Genomic DNA, 14,584 nt, shown 5'->3' on the forward strand with positions numbered 1-14,584 from the left:
GTACTAGGGGCCTCCTGAGTGGGCAAGACTCGTGTAGACGAAGGAGGGAATGATGCAGTACCATGCTTACTCCCCTCACTTGAGGAATCATCTTGGGCATCATTTTCATTGTCACATAAATCACATTTATTTAAATGAGAAGGAACCTTGGCTTCCCCACATTCAGAACACAGTCTATCTGGTAGTTCAGACATGTTAAACAGGCATAAACTTGATAACAAAGTACAAAAAACGTTTTAAAATAAAACCGTTACTGTCACTTTAAATTTTAAACTGAACACACTTTATTACTGCAATTGCGAAAAAGTATGAAGGAATTGTTCAAAATTCACCAAAATTTCACCACAGTGTCTTAAAGCCTTAAAAGTATTGCACACCAAATTTGGAAGCTTTAACCCTTAAAATAACGGAACCGGAGCCGTTTTTAACTTTAACCCCTTTACAGTCCCTGGTATCTGCTTTGCTGAGACCCAACCAAGCCCAAAGGGGAATACGATGCCAAATGACGCCTTCAGAAAGTCTTTTCTATGTATCAGAGCTCCTCACACATGCGACTGCATGTCATGCTTCTCAAAAACAAGTGCGCAATACCGGCGCGAAAATGAGGCTCTGCCTATGATTAGGGAAAGCCCCTAGAGAATAAGGTGTCTAAAACAGTGCCTGCCGATATTATTTTACAAAAATACCCAGATTAAATGATTCCTCAAGGCTAAATATGTGTTATATATGAATCGATTTAGCCCAGAAAATGTCTACAGTCTTAATAAGCCCTTGTGAAGCCCTTATTTACTGTCTGAATAAAAATGGCTTACCGGATCCCAGAGGGAAAATGACAGCTTCCAGCATTACATCGTCTTGTTAGAATGTGTCATACCTCAAGCAGCAAAAGACTGCTCACTGTTCCCCCAACTGAAGTTAATTCCTCTCAACAGTCCTGTGTGGAACAGCCATGGATTTTAGTAACGGTTGCTAAAATCATTTTCCTCTTACAAACAGAAATCTTCATCTCTTTTCTGTTTCAGAGTAAATAGTACATACCAGCACTATTTTAAAATAACAAACTCTTGATTGAATAATAAAAACTACAGTTAAACACTAAAAAACTCTAAGCCATCTCCGTGGAGATGTTGCCTGTACAACGGCAAAGAGAATGACTGGGGTAGGCGGAGCCTAGGAGGGATCATGTGACCAGCTTTGCTGGGCTCTTTGCCATTTCCTGTTGGGGAAGAGAATATCCCACAAGTAAGGATGACGCCGTGGACCGGACACACCTATGTTGGAGAAATAGGCCCCTCCCACTCATATTACAACAGTGGGAAGCCTCAGGGAACTGTTTCTAGGCAAAATTCAAGCCAGCCATGTGGAAAAAAACTAGGCCCCAATAATTTTTATCACCAAACCTATGTAAAAAACGATTAAACATGCCAGCAAACGTTTTAAAATACACTTTTATAAGAGTATGTATCTCTATTAATGAGCCTGATATCAGTCACTATCACTGCATTTAAGGCTTTACTTACATTACTTCGGTATCAGCATTTTCTAGAAAATTCCATCGCTAGAAAAATATATTTTTTTTTTTTGGGTTCACAAGATAGTCATGCAGAGCTACATCAGTACAGCACTAGTACATTATAGTAAATAAATACATTTAGACAGACTACCAATTTGAAAATAAATAACCATCAAAGTCAATGTCCAACCTCCTTTTTAGGTATAGTAGAAAGGTATCTTGCCCTCCTCAAGCTGGAGAGACCACTCTTGGGTCTCAGACTAGACAAAAAAATATATGTAGGAGGGAATTCTAGCTTATCATATCAAAATGCTAGATTTAACAAGATATATTCTCTTCACTTGGAGCTTGAACTGAAATGTGTTTACCTAGCTGAGAACATAGAACTTTTATATTTTACAATGGACTGAAAAGGAATATTATAAAAGTAATTTGCCCACCTCAAGCTGGAGAGACCACTCTTGGATCTCAGACTAGACAATGTTTACATATATGAGGGAAGCCTTTCCAATCATGGCAAAACATAACATTTAACAGGTTAAGATGCTTTCACTTGGAGCTTGGACTGAAACCTATGTGACTATCACATGTCTTAAATCTCTGGCAAATGAAAGTGTGCTGTAGAGTCAGCTATACATAGAAACCTATCCCAATATTGCCCAAACTACCACCCAACGATATATAAAATAATGAACTGTTTTTATCCCTTCTATTCCAGCTATTTATGGTCACTCTCAATGTATAGGCAGCAAATGTACTTACATCACAAGTGGGCTGGTATTCTATAGTGCTACTGGGAGCTATTTCTGCAATCTAATTCCTTCTCTGAAAAACGTATCACCAAAAGGATAGAGACCTTCCTGGCATACTAAGCAGAAATGTGGTTTTACACCCCTCTAGTGGACAGAGCTGGTATATATGTAAAAGAGATAACTTAGAACTCTACCATCGGCACAGGTGCATAAGTTGTACCACTTAGTATATACCAATCTTTACTTTTCTATGTCACGATCTATTAAGGTTTTATATACTTATGAGCTGAATTCCCATACTTGAGCATGAATATACCCTTGGATCTAATTGCACTTATCATGGGAAACATATAGATGGGAATTAGCTCTAATCTAAGCAGCAGAGTTAGATTTGTATTTGCATGAAATCTGGCCGCAAATCTTAATGTCTACACAAGCAGTTCTTATTAGTGAGCAGAATCGTCCAAATGATTAAGTGGAGTGACCGATTGACAGATTAATGCAGTCCCTTTGAAAATGGATGCAGCATAATATCTCACCCTATACCGGAGCTCAGGAACTCCTGCCACAAAAGTAGTCTGTTCTTAATAAATTAGATAGTACAGGGTAGGAGGCTCTGAACCAAAAGCCAGTGGTGCTAGTTAACAGAGACTCATTTCTAAGTTATGTACATCAATAACAATCCGGTGTCCATGTAACGTACTCTCCTAATGTTTAGGACATCGCTACTTCACTAAAGTTCATGAGCTCCCACCTTAAGTAATCGGTTGTGGTGATGCAGCATCTATTCAGCCTATTCCTCTTTTGCCAAGGGCCAGTGCAGGGTCAATAGAATTTATGTAGAGGAGCACGTACATAATGTTGTACTCAGGTGACTGTTGTGGCATCTTAACATCCAGCTGCACGAGACAAGCTTTCTCACTGCTGCTTGCCATGTTCACTGTGTCGCTGCTCAGAAGCCTTTGCTGCGATAGTCTGCCAGATGGCGTTGTTTGTAGATGGGCACCTCCCTGGTATGTCAAGGCTAGTGCCTTTACGTTGCTCGCCGCCTCAGGAGTGATCCAATCCCCAAGTTGCATATATCTGATAGCGGGGACAGCCTCCCCGAAATTCAGCAACGTTGGGGCATCTATGGCGTCCAGAAAGACCATAACCTCCGCTGCTGCATCCCCTGAAGTCCCGGTGCGGCCTCCAGCAAAGTTCTCTTTCTCCAGCTTTGGGTCATGGGGGATCTCCAACACCACAGTTAGCTGCTCCTCTCCCCGTGGCTGGCCAGCATGTGTCAACATTTTCAGGTTAGTGGTGCCACCGAAGCCCCTTTTAATTAATAGGTGAAGGTTATGAAAATGTTACTCAAGCATGCATAACAGGGTTTTCACAGGTATCTGCAACTCCATTGCAGAAGGGGATAACTCAGCTCTTAGTGGAGAATAGCTCACTCTGTACCCGCGTGAACGGGGTGGGTGTTGAGGCCTTCCCTATTCGGGCCGCCCAAGTCTCAACGGTCTGGACTAGACTGCAGGCAATACAGAAATACACATCAAACGATGCAGTGATCTTGATAGAATCTAAGCAAAATGAAATGGGTACAGGTTGTCAGATAATCCTCTTAATACACAGCGGATAGTATTATTCCAATGCTCAGCAGCTAGTATTGCAACCGATCATGGCCGATGCCCGGACACGCCCCCTAGAAAAATATTTTAACTGCACATACCTTATTACAGGAAAACCTGCACGCTATTCCCCCTCTGAAGTTACCTCACTCCTCAGAATATGTGAGAACAGCAAAGGATCTTAGTTACTTCTGCTAAGATCATAGAAAACGCAGGCAGATTCTTCTTCTAAATACTGCCTGAGATAAACAGTACACTCCGGTACCATTTAAAAATAACAAACTTTTGATTGAAGAAATAAACTAAGTATAAAACACCACAGTCCTCTTACGACCTCCATCTTAGTTGAGAGTTGCAAGAGAATGAATGGATATGGCAGTGAGGGGAGGAGCTATATAGCAGCTCTGCTGTGGGTGATCCTCTTGCAACTTCCTGTTGGGAAGGAGAATATCCCACAAGTAATGGATGATCCGTTGACTGGATACACTTCACAAGAGAAAACAGAATTTATGTTTACCTGATAAATTACTTTCTCCAACGGTGTGTCCGGTCCACGGCGTCATCCTTACTTGTGGGATATTCTCTTCCCCAACAGGAAATGGCAAAGAGCCCAGCAAAGCTGGTCACATGATCCCTCCTAGGCTCCGCCTACCCCAGTCATTCGACCGACGTTAAGGAGGAATATTTGCATAGGAGAAACCATATGTTACCGTGGTGACTGTAGTTAAAGAAAATAAATTATCAGACCTGATTAAAAAAACCAGGGCGGGCCGTGGACCGGACACACCGTTGGAGAAAGTAATTTATCAGGTAAACATAAATTCTGTTTTCTCCAACATAGGTGTGTCCGGTCCACGGCGTCATCCTTACTTGTGGGAACCAATACCAAAGCTTTAGGACACGGATGAAGGGAGGGAGCAAATCAGGTCACCTAAATGGAAGGCACCACGGCTTGCAAAACCTTTCTCCCAAAAATAGCCTCAGAAGAAGCAAAAGTATCAAATTTGTAAAATTTAGAAAAAGTGTGCAGTGAAGACCAAGTCGCTGCCTTACATATCTGATCAACAGAAGCCTTGTTCTTGAAGGCCCATGTGGAAGCCACAGCCCTAGTGGAGTGAGCTGTGATTCTTTCAGGAGGCTGCCGTCCGGCAGTCTCATAAGCCAAACGGATAATGCTTTTAATCCAGAAGGAGAGAGAGGTAGAAGTTGCTTTTTGACCTCTCCGTTTACCAGAATAAACAACAAACAAAGACAAAGTTTGTCTGAAATCCTTAGTAGCTGCTAAGTAAAATTTGAGAGCACGAACTACATCCAAGTTGTGCAACAAACGTTCCTTCTTTGAAACTGGATTAGGACACAAAGAAGGCACAACTATCTCCTGGTTAATGTTTTTGTTAGAAACAACTTTTGGAAGAAAACCAGGTTTAGTACGCAAAACCACCTTATCTGCATGGAACACCAGATAAGGAGAAGAACACTGCAGAGCAGATAATTCTGAAACTCTTCTAGCAGAAGAAATTGCAACCAAAAACAAAACTTTCCAAGATAATAACTTAATATCAACGGAATGTAAGGGTTCAAACGGAACCCCCTGAAGAACTGCAAGAACTAGGTTGAGACTCCAAGGAGGAGTCAAAATTTTGTAAACAGGCTTGATTCTAACCAGAGCCTGAACAAAGGCTAGAACATCTGGCACAGCTGCCAGCTTTTTGTGAAGTAACACAGACAAGGCAGAAATCTGTCCCATCAAGGAACTTGCAGATAATCCTTTTTCCAATCCTTCTCGAAGGAAGGATAGACTCTTAGGAATCTTAACCTTGTCCCAAGGGAATCCTGCAGATTCACACCAACAGATATACCAAATTATGTGGTAATTTTTCTGGTTACAGGCTTTCAGGCCTGAACAAGAGTATTAATAACAGAATCTGAGAACCCTCGCTTTGATAAGATCAAGCGTTCAATCTCCAAGCAGTCAGCTGGAGTGGGTCGAACGGACCTAGAACAAGAAGGTCTCGTCTCAAAGGTAGCTTCCATGGTGGAGCCGATGACATATTCACCAGATCTGCATACCAAGTCCTGCGTGGCCACGCAGGAGCTATCAAAATCACCGACGCCCTCTCCTGATTGATCCTGGCTACCAGCCTGGGGATGAGAGGAAACGGCGGGAACACATAAGCTAGTTTGAAGGTCCAAGGTGCTACTAGTGCATCCACTAGAGCCGCCTTGGGATCCCTGGATCTGTACCCGTAGTAAGGAACTCTGAAGTTCTGACGAGAGGCCATCAGATCCATGTCTGGAATGCCCCACGGTTGAGTGACTTGGGCAAAGATTTCCGGATGGAGTTCCCACTCCCCCGGATGCAATGTCTGACGACTCAGAAAATCCGCTTCCCAATTTTCCACTCCTGGGATGTGGATAGCAGACAGGTGGCAGGAGTGAGACTCCGCCCATAGAATGATTTTGGTCACTTCTTCCATCGCTAGGGAACTCCTTGTTCCCCCCTGATGGTTGATGTATGAACTTGGCCCTCGCTAGCTGAGGCCAAGCTTTGAGAGCATTGAATATCGCTCTCAGTTCCAGAATATTTATCGGTAGAAGAGATTCTACCCGAGACCAAAGACCCTGAGCTTTCAGGGATCCCCAGACCGCGCCCCAGCCCATCAGACTGGCGTCGGTCGTGACAATGACCCACTCTGGTCTGCGGAAGGTCATCCCTTGTGACAGGTTGTCCAGGGACAGCCACCAACGGAATGAGTCTCTGGTCCTCTGATTTACTTGTATCTTCGGAGACGAGTCTGAATAGTCCCCATTCCACTGACTGAGCATGAACAGTTGTAATGGTCTTAGATGAATGCGCACAAAAGGAACTATGTCCATTGCCGCTACCATCAAACCTATCACTTCCATGCACTGCGCTATGGAAGGAAGAGGAACGGAATGAAGTATCCGACAAGAGTCTAGAAGTTTTGTTTTTCTGGCTTCTGTCAGAAAAATCCTCATTTCTAAGGAGTCTATTATAGTTCCCAAGAAGGGAACCCTCGTTGACGGAGATAGAGAACTCTTTTCCACGTTCACTTTCCATCCGTGAGATCTGAGAAAGGCCAGGACAATGTCCGTGTGAGCCTTTACTTGATTGAATAATAAAAACTACAGTTAAACACTAAAAAACTCTAAGCCATCTCCGTGGAGATGTTGCCTGTACAACGGCAAAGAGAATGACTGGGGTAGGCGGAGCCTAGGAGGGATCATGTGACCAGCTTTGCTGGGCTCTTTGCCATTTCCTGTTGGGGAAGAGAATATCCCACAAGTAAGGATGACGCCGTGGACCGGACACACCTATGTTGGAGAAAGATAAAGCCTGAGTAATCTTGCTTAGGCTATCAGGATTAGGGCAGCATAAATATATGGGTGGTGCAGTGATAATTATGTCCCACAAATTCCCATTGCTCTAAAGCCACCAAAGCCCTACTGAAGAAACTGATATGGACTATGGCTACACCCTAGAACAAAGCAGCACAATCTTGCACTACTTAAACTCTTGATTGAAGAATCTTTTCTATTATTTTTAAACACCTTTACCTCTTCCTATCACTAATGTAGGCAAAGAGAATGACTGGGGAGGGAGGGAAGGGAGGAGCTATTTAACAGTTCTGCTGTGGTGCTCTTTGCCTCCTCCTGCTGACCAGGAGGTGACTATCCCATTAGTAATTAAGATGATCCATGGACTCATCGTTTCTTAAAAAAGTAATGAGAACTTTAGCAGAGCACCTCTCTCTGCCAACCTCCATGAAACGAGGCAAGGAACTAGTGGAAACGAGGCAAGGAACTAGTGGAAGGGAAGGGGAAGTGGGCAGGATATTTAATGTTCTGTTTGGGAAATATTTCACTTGACCAGCAGGAGGTAAAGGACATCCCATAGGTAATTAATTTGTGGACTCTCACTGCCATTAGAAAGAAAATAGAATATTAAATATTTTTATAAATACCTTTGATTTTCTTTGTCGACTTCTGACAACCCAGTCATCCACCCAATGGTGGGGTAGTCTGGTTTACTAACTATTTTCATAAGTGGCCAAATCACAACATCATGCGAGCATACTTTTCCCCAATGTACAAAGGCAGGGTTGCACCCATTTATGACCTTGGGGGTGATAATGGTAGCTTTGGGAAGTAGATAGTCATTTAAAGTTAATTTTTTTTTTTTTTTTAAATGTCCCATGGTAATAATTAATGGTGGAAAATAACCAGAGGGAGCCTGCCAACAAAAATGTACTAAAGGGACAGTCTACACCAGAATATTTGGTTTAAAAAGATAGATAATCCCTTTATTATCCATTGCAAGTTTTGCATAACCAACAGTTATATTAGACTTTTTTACCGTTGTGATTACATTTTATCTTAGCCTCTGCAGACTGCCCACATATCTTAGTTCTTTTGACAGACTTGCATTTTAGCCACAGTGCTGACTCCTAGGAAACTCCACTGGCATGAGTACGTTATCTATATGACACACATGAACTAACACCGTCTAGTTAAAAAAACGCCAATGTATTCAGATAAGAGGTGGCCTTCAAGGATAAAGAAATCATATGAGCCTATCTAGATTTATCTTTCAACTAAGAATACCAAGAGCACAAAGAAAAATGATAAAACTAAATTGGAAAGTTGTTTAAAATTACATGCCCTATCTAAAGCATGAAAGTTTAAATTTTGACTAGACTATACCTTTAATCTGTAAATAACCATATCCACAAGAAAAAAAAACACGAACAAAAAACAAACAAAAAACACTTGCCTCCTTGCAGCGCATCCGGCGGCTGGACATTTTGAAGTAGTGTTCACTCAGCCCATCCTGGCTAAGCAGGTCCTGAGTGCAGGCTTGAAGCAGGGCTCGGACCGACTTTTCAGATTCAAACACTAGGTAAACATATCCTGGGGAAAAATAGTAGCAGATCAGATATCACGACTATTGGCAATGAACTACACAAAGCTGTTTTTAATCCAGAAGATAGAATTACCAAACCAATAACTTCCAGAATTCATTCCAACTCATGCTCAAAACAAAGATTTGTAACAAAACAGACAATCACTTATGGTTTTAGGGTTTTCAAGACTTATAACTTTGCTTGTTTTGCATGGTTTGCTTTTCCACAAGCCAACTGAATGTTCTAAAATGGCAAACCCCAATGAACTGCATCAACAAGAGGGAATTAAATGTTTCAGTAGCAAAAGGAATAAAATATGCATTAAAAATAAATGTTTTATCAGTCTATTCTTTAACCTTTTAATGACGTTGCTGGTCTTTCTATGGGGCTTGTTTTTTTATATTACAGGAGGCAAGGAGGAGAGAGAAGACAGACAAGTATAGTCTTGACGCTGGTGTCTAGATCCATGCTATTATAGACCCCCCCCAGAAAATCACCAGCGAAATACAGGTTATCTTGTGGTCTTTAAGGGGTAAAGTTTGTGATATCAAATTTTTACAAGGTAACATTCAAAAGTATTTTAACTAATGTAAGCCCCCCCATTACATTATATTCAAATCCTTTGAAAACTTACCTTGTAAAAAACATAATTTATGCTTACCTGATAAATTTATTTCTCTTGTAGTGTGTTCAGTCCACGGGTCATCCATTACTTATGGGATATATTCTCCTTCCCAACAGGAAGTTGCAAGAGGATCACCCAAGCAGAGCCACTATATAGCTCCTCCCCTCACATGTCATATCCACTCATTCGACCGAAACAAGACGAGAAAGGAGAAACTATAAGGTGCAGTGGTGACCTGAGTTATAATTTTAAAATTTAGAACCTGCCTTAAAAGACAGGGCGGGCTGTGGACTGAACACACTGCAAGAGAAATAAATTTATCAGGTAAGCATAAATTATGTTTTCTCTTGTTAAGTGTGTTCAGTCCACGGGTCATCCATTACTTATGGGATACCAATACCAAAGCTAAGTACACGGATGATGGGAGGGACAAGGCAGGAACATTAAACAGAAAGAACCACTGCCTGTAGAACCTTTCTCCCAAAACCAGCCTCCGAAGAAGCAAAAGTGTCAAATTTGTAAAATTTGGAAAAAGTATGAAGTGAAGACCAAGTTGCAGCCTTGCAAATCTGTTCAACAGAGGCCTCATTCTTAAAGGCCCAGGTGGAAGCCACAGCTCTGGTGGAATGAGCAGTAATTCTTTCAGGAGGCTGCTGTCCAGCAGTCTCATAGGCTAAACGTATTATGCTACGAAGCCAAAAGGAGAGAGAGGAAGCCGAAGCCTTTTGACCTCTCCTCTGTCCAGAGTAAACGACAAACAGAGAAGAAGTTTGTCTAAAATCTTTAGTTGCCTGTAAGTAGAACTTCAGAGCACGGACCACGTCTAGATTATGCAAAAGACGTTCCTTCTTTGAAGAAGGATTAGGACATAATGATGGAACAACAATCTCTTGATTGATATTCCTGTTAGAAACAACCTTAGGTAAAAACCCAGGTTTAGTACGCAGAACTACCTTGTCTGAATGAAAGATCAGATAAGGAGAATCACAATGTAAGGCAGATAACTCAGAGACTCTTCGAGCCGAGGAAATAGCCATCAAAAACAAAACTTTCCAAGATAAAAGCTTAATATCAATGGAATGAAGGGGTTCAAACGGAACACCCTGAAGAACTTTAAGAACCAAGTTTAAGCTCCACGGAGGAGCAACAGCTTTAAACACAGGCTTAATTCTAGCCAAAGCCTGACAAAAGGCCTGGACGTCTGGATTCTCTGCCAGACGTTTGTGTAAAAGAATAGACAGAGCTGAAATCTGTCCCTTTAGCGAACTAGCGGATAAACCCTTTTCTAAACCCTCTTGTAGAAAAGCTAATATCCTAGGAATCCTAACCTTACTCCATGAGTAACTCTTGGATTCGCACCAATATAAATATTTACGCCATATCTTATGGTAAATTTTTCTTGTCACAGGTTTCCGAGCCTGTATTAATGTATCAATAACCGAATCCGAAAACCCACGCTTTGATAGAATCAAGCGTTCAATTTCCAGGCAGTCAGCCTCAGAGAAATTAGGTTTGGATGGTTGAAAGGACCCTGAATTAGAAGGTCCTGCCTCAGAGGAAGAGACCAAGGTGGACAGGACGACATGTCCACTAGGTCTGCATACCAGGTCCTGCGTGGCCACGCAGGCGCTATCAGAATTACTGATGCCCTCTCCAGTTTGATCCTGGCAATCAGCCGAGGTAGCAACGGAAATGGTGGAAACACATAAGCTATGTTGAAAACCCAAGGGGCTGCTAATGCATCTACCAGCACCGCTCCCGGGTCCCTGGACCTGGATCCGTAAAAAGGAAGCTTCGCGTTCTGGCGAGATGCCATGAGATCCAGATCCGGTCCGCCCCAACGACGAATCAGTTGAGCAAATACCTCCGGGTGAAGTTCCCACTCTCCCGGATGAAAAGTCTGGCGACTTAGGAAATCCGCCTCCCAGTTCTCTACGCCTGGGATGTGAATCGCTGACAGGTGGCAAGAGTGAGACTCTGCCCAGCGAATTATCTTCGAGACTTCCAACATCGCTAGGGAACTCCTTGTTCCCCCTTGATGATTGATGTAAGCCACAGTTGTGATATTGTCCGACTGAAATCTGATGAACCTCAGCTTTGCTAACTGAGGCCAAGCAAGAAGAGCATTTAATATTGCTCTTAATTCTAGAATGTTTATAGGGAGGAGTTTCTCCTCCTGAGTCCACGATCCCTGAGCCTTCAGGGAATTCCAGACTGCTCCCCAGCCTAGAAGGCTGGCATCCGTTGTTACAATCGTCCAATCTGGCCTGCGAAAGGTCATTCCTTTGGACAGATGAACCGGTGACAACCACCAGAGAAGCGAATCTCTGGTCTCCTGGTCCAGATTTAGCAAAGGGGACAGATCTGAGTAATCCCCGTTCCATTGACTGAGTATGCATAGTTGCAGCGGTCTGAGATGCAGGCGCGCAAATGGCACTATGTCCATTGCCGCAACCATTAAGCCGAATACCTCCATGCACTGAGCTACTGATGGGCTTGGAACGGAATGAAGGACACGGCAAGCATTGAGAATCTTTGATAACCTGGACTCCGTCAGGTAAATCTTCATCTCTACAGAATCTATAAGAGTCCCTAGAAAAGGAACCCTTGTGAGTGGTAACAGAACTCTTTTCCACGTTCACTTTCCACCCATGCGACCTCAGAAATGCTAGAACTATCTCTGTATGAGACTTTGCATTCTGAAAACTTGACGCTTGTATCAGAATGTCGTCTAGGTACGGAGCCACCGCTATGCCTCGTGGTCTTAGTACCGCCAGAAGTGAGCCCAGAACCTTCGTAAAAATTCTCGGGGCCGTGGCTAACCCGAAGGGAAGAGCCACAAACTGGTAATGCCTGTCTAGAAAGGCAAACCTCAGGTACCGATAATGATCTTTGTGAATCGGTATATGAAGGTAAGCATCCTTTAAGTCCACCGTGGTCATATATTGACCCTCTTGGATCATGGGTAGGATGGTTCGAATGGTTTCCATCTTGAACGATGGTACCCTTAGGAATTTGTTTAAGATCTTTAAGTCCAAGATTGGTCTGAAGGTTCCCTCTTTTTTGGGAACCACAAATAGATTTGAGTAAAATCCTTGTCCCTGTTCCGATCGCGGAACTGAGTGGATCACTCACATGATTAAGAGGTCTTGTACACATTGTAGAAATGCCTCTCTCTTTACTGGGTTTGTCGATAACCTCGAAAGATGGAACCTCCCTTGTGGAGGAGAGGTTTTGAAATCCAGAAGGTATCCCTGAGATATAATCTTTAACGTCCAGGGATCCTGCACATCTCTTGCCCAAGCCTGGGCAAAGAGAGAAAGTCTGCCCCCCACTAAATCCGTCTCCGGATAGGGGGCCCTGACTTCATGCTGTCTTAGGGGCGGGAGTAGGCTTTCTGGCCTGCTTGCCCTTGTTCCATGACTGGTTGCCTTTCCAACCCTGTCTGTAACGAGCAGTAGTTCCTTCCTGTTTTGGAGCGGAGGAAGTCGATGCTGCTCCTGCCTTGAAGTTACGAAAGGCACGAAAATTAGACTGTTTGGCCTTTGGTTTGGCCCTGTCCTGAGGAAGGGCGTGGCCCTTACCTCCCGTAATGTCAGCAATAATTTCCTTCAAGCCAGGCCCGAATAAGGTCTGCCCTTTGAAAGGAATGTTAAGTAGCTTAGACTTGGAAGTTACATCCGCTGACCAGGATTTAAGCCAGAGCGCTCTGCGCGCCTGTATGGCGAATCCGGAATTTTTAGCCGTAAGTTTGGTTAGATGTACTACGGCATCTGAAACAAACGCATTAGCTTGCTTAAGGGTTCTAACTTTGCTCAAAGCCTCATCCAACGGCTCTGTGCGAATCGCCTCTTCCAGAGACTCGAACCAGAATGCCGCTGCAGCCGTGACAGGCGTAATGCATGCAAGAGGCTGCAATATAAAACCCTGTTGAACAAACATTTTCTTAAGATAACCCTCTAATTTTTTATCTATTGGATCTGAGAAAGCACAGCTATCCTCCACTGGGATAGTGGTACGCTTGGCTAACGTAGAAACTGCTCCCTCCACCTTAGGGACCGTCTGCCATAAGTCTCGTGTGGTGGAGTCTATAGGGAACATTTTTCTAAATATCGGGGGAGGGGAAAAAGGCACACCGGGTCTATCCCACTCCTTACTGATAATTTCTGTAAGTCTTTTTGGTATAGGAAAAACGTCAGTACACACCGGTACCGCATAGTATCTATCCAACCTACACAATTTCTCTGGAATTGCCACCGTGTCGCAATCATTCAGAGCCGCTAATACCTCCCCTAGTAACACACGGAGGTTCTCAAGCTTAAATTTAAAATTTCTGAATCCGGTCTCCCCGGATCAGAACCGTCACCGACAGAATGAAGCTCACCGTCCTAATGTTCTGCAAATTGTAACGCAGTATCAGATATGGCTCTCGTGTCATAAGTGCGCTCTGTCCTTAACCCAGAGCTATCGCGTTTGCCCCTTAATTCGGGCATATTATATAATACTTCTTTCATAACATTAGCCATATCATGTAAAGTGGTTTGTAAGGGCCTAGATGTACTAGGTGTCTCAATCCTACTCATCTCCCGAGCGGGAGACGCAGGTACTGACACGTGAGGAGAGTTAGGCGGCATAACTTCCCCCTCGTTGTCTGGTGATAGTTTCTCTATCGGTACAGATTGACTTTTATTCAAAGCAATATCAATACAATTGGTACACATCGTTCTATTGGGCTCCACATTGGCTTTTGAACATGATGAACAAACAGTTTCCTCTGAATCAGACATGTTTAAACAGACTTAACAATGAAACTAACAAGCTTGGAAATCACTTTCAATAAGTTTACAAGCAATATAAAAAACGCTGCAGCGCTTCAAAAATAGATTTAATTAAACAATTCTTAACAAGAAGTGTATTATTAGCAGAGGATTGCACCAATTAGCAAAAGGATGATTAACCCCTCAATACCCAAAACGGATAAAACAGATATCAATTAAGATTTAACGCTTTTAATCACAGTCAGCACACTGTCACAGATCTGCTGTGACTGATTACCTCCCTCACAAATGAAATTTGTGGACCCCTGAGTTCTCTAGAGACGTCCTGGATCAAGGAGGAAGAAACAGGAAGACTGTGCAAGAATTTTAACTGCG

At 43.0% G+C, this 14,584-nt stretch overlaps 1 protein-coding gene across 1 annotated transcript in view; it reads right to left on the reverse strand.

Moving 5' to 3' along the window:
• The window catches only part of CPEB1 (cytoplasmic polyadenylation element binding protein 1), a 387,216-nt gene that overhangs the window by 118,791 nt on the left and 253,841 nt on the right, over positions 1–14,584 (reverse strand). The window contains exon 4 of the mRNA XM_053719311.1: positions 8,677–8,813. Within this exon, the coding sequence (XP_053575286.1) occupies positions 8,677–8,813 (137 nt within the window). The remainder of the gene's footprint in view (positions 1–8,676; positions 8,814–14,584) is intronic.

Source organism: Bombina bombina, chromosome 6, assembly GCF_027579735.1.
Source record: "Bombina bombina isolate aBomBom1 chromosome 6, aBomBom1.pri, whole genome shotgun sequence".
In the NCBI taxonomy this organism is placed as follows: Eukaryota; Metazoa; Chordata; class Amphibia; order Anura; family Bombinatoridae; genus Bombina; species Bombina bombina.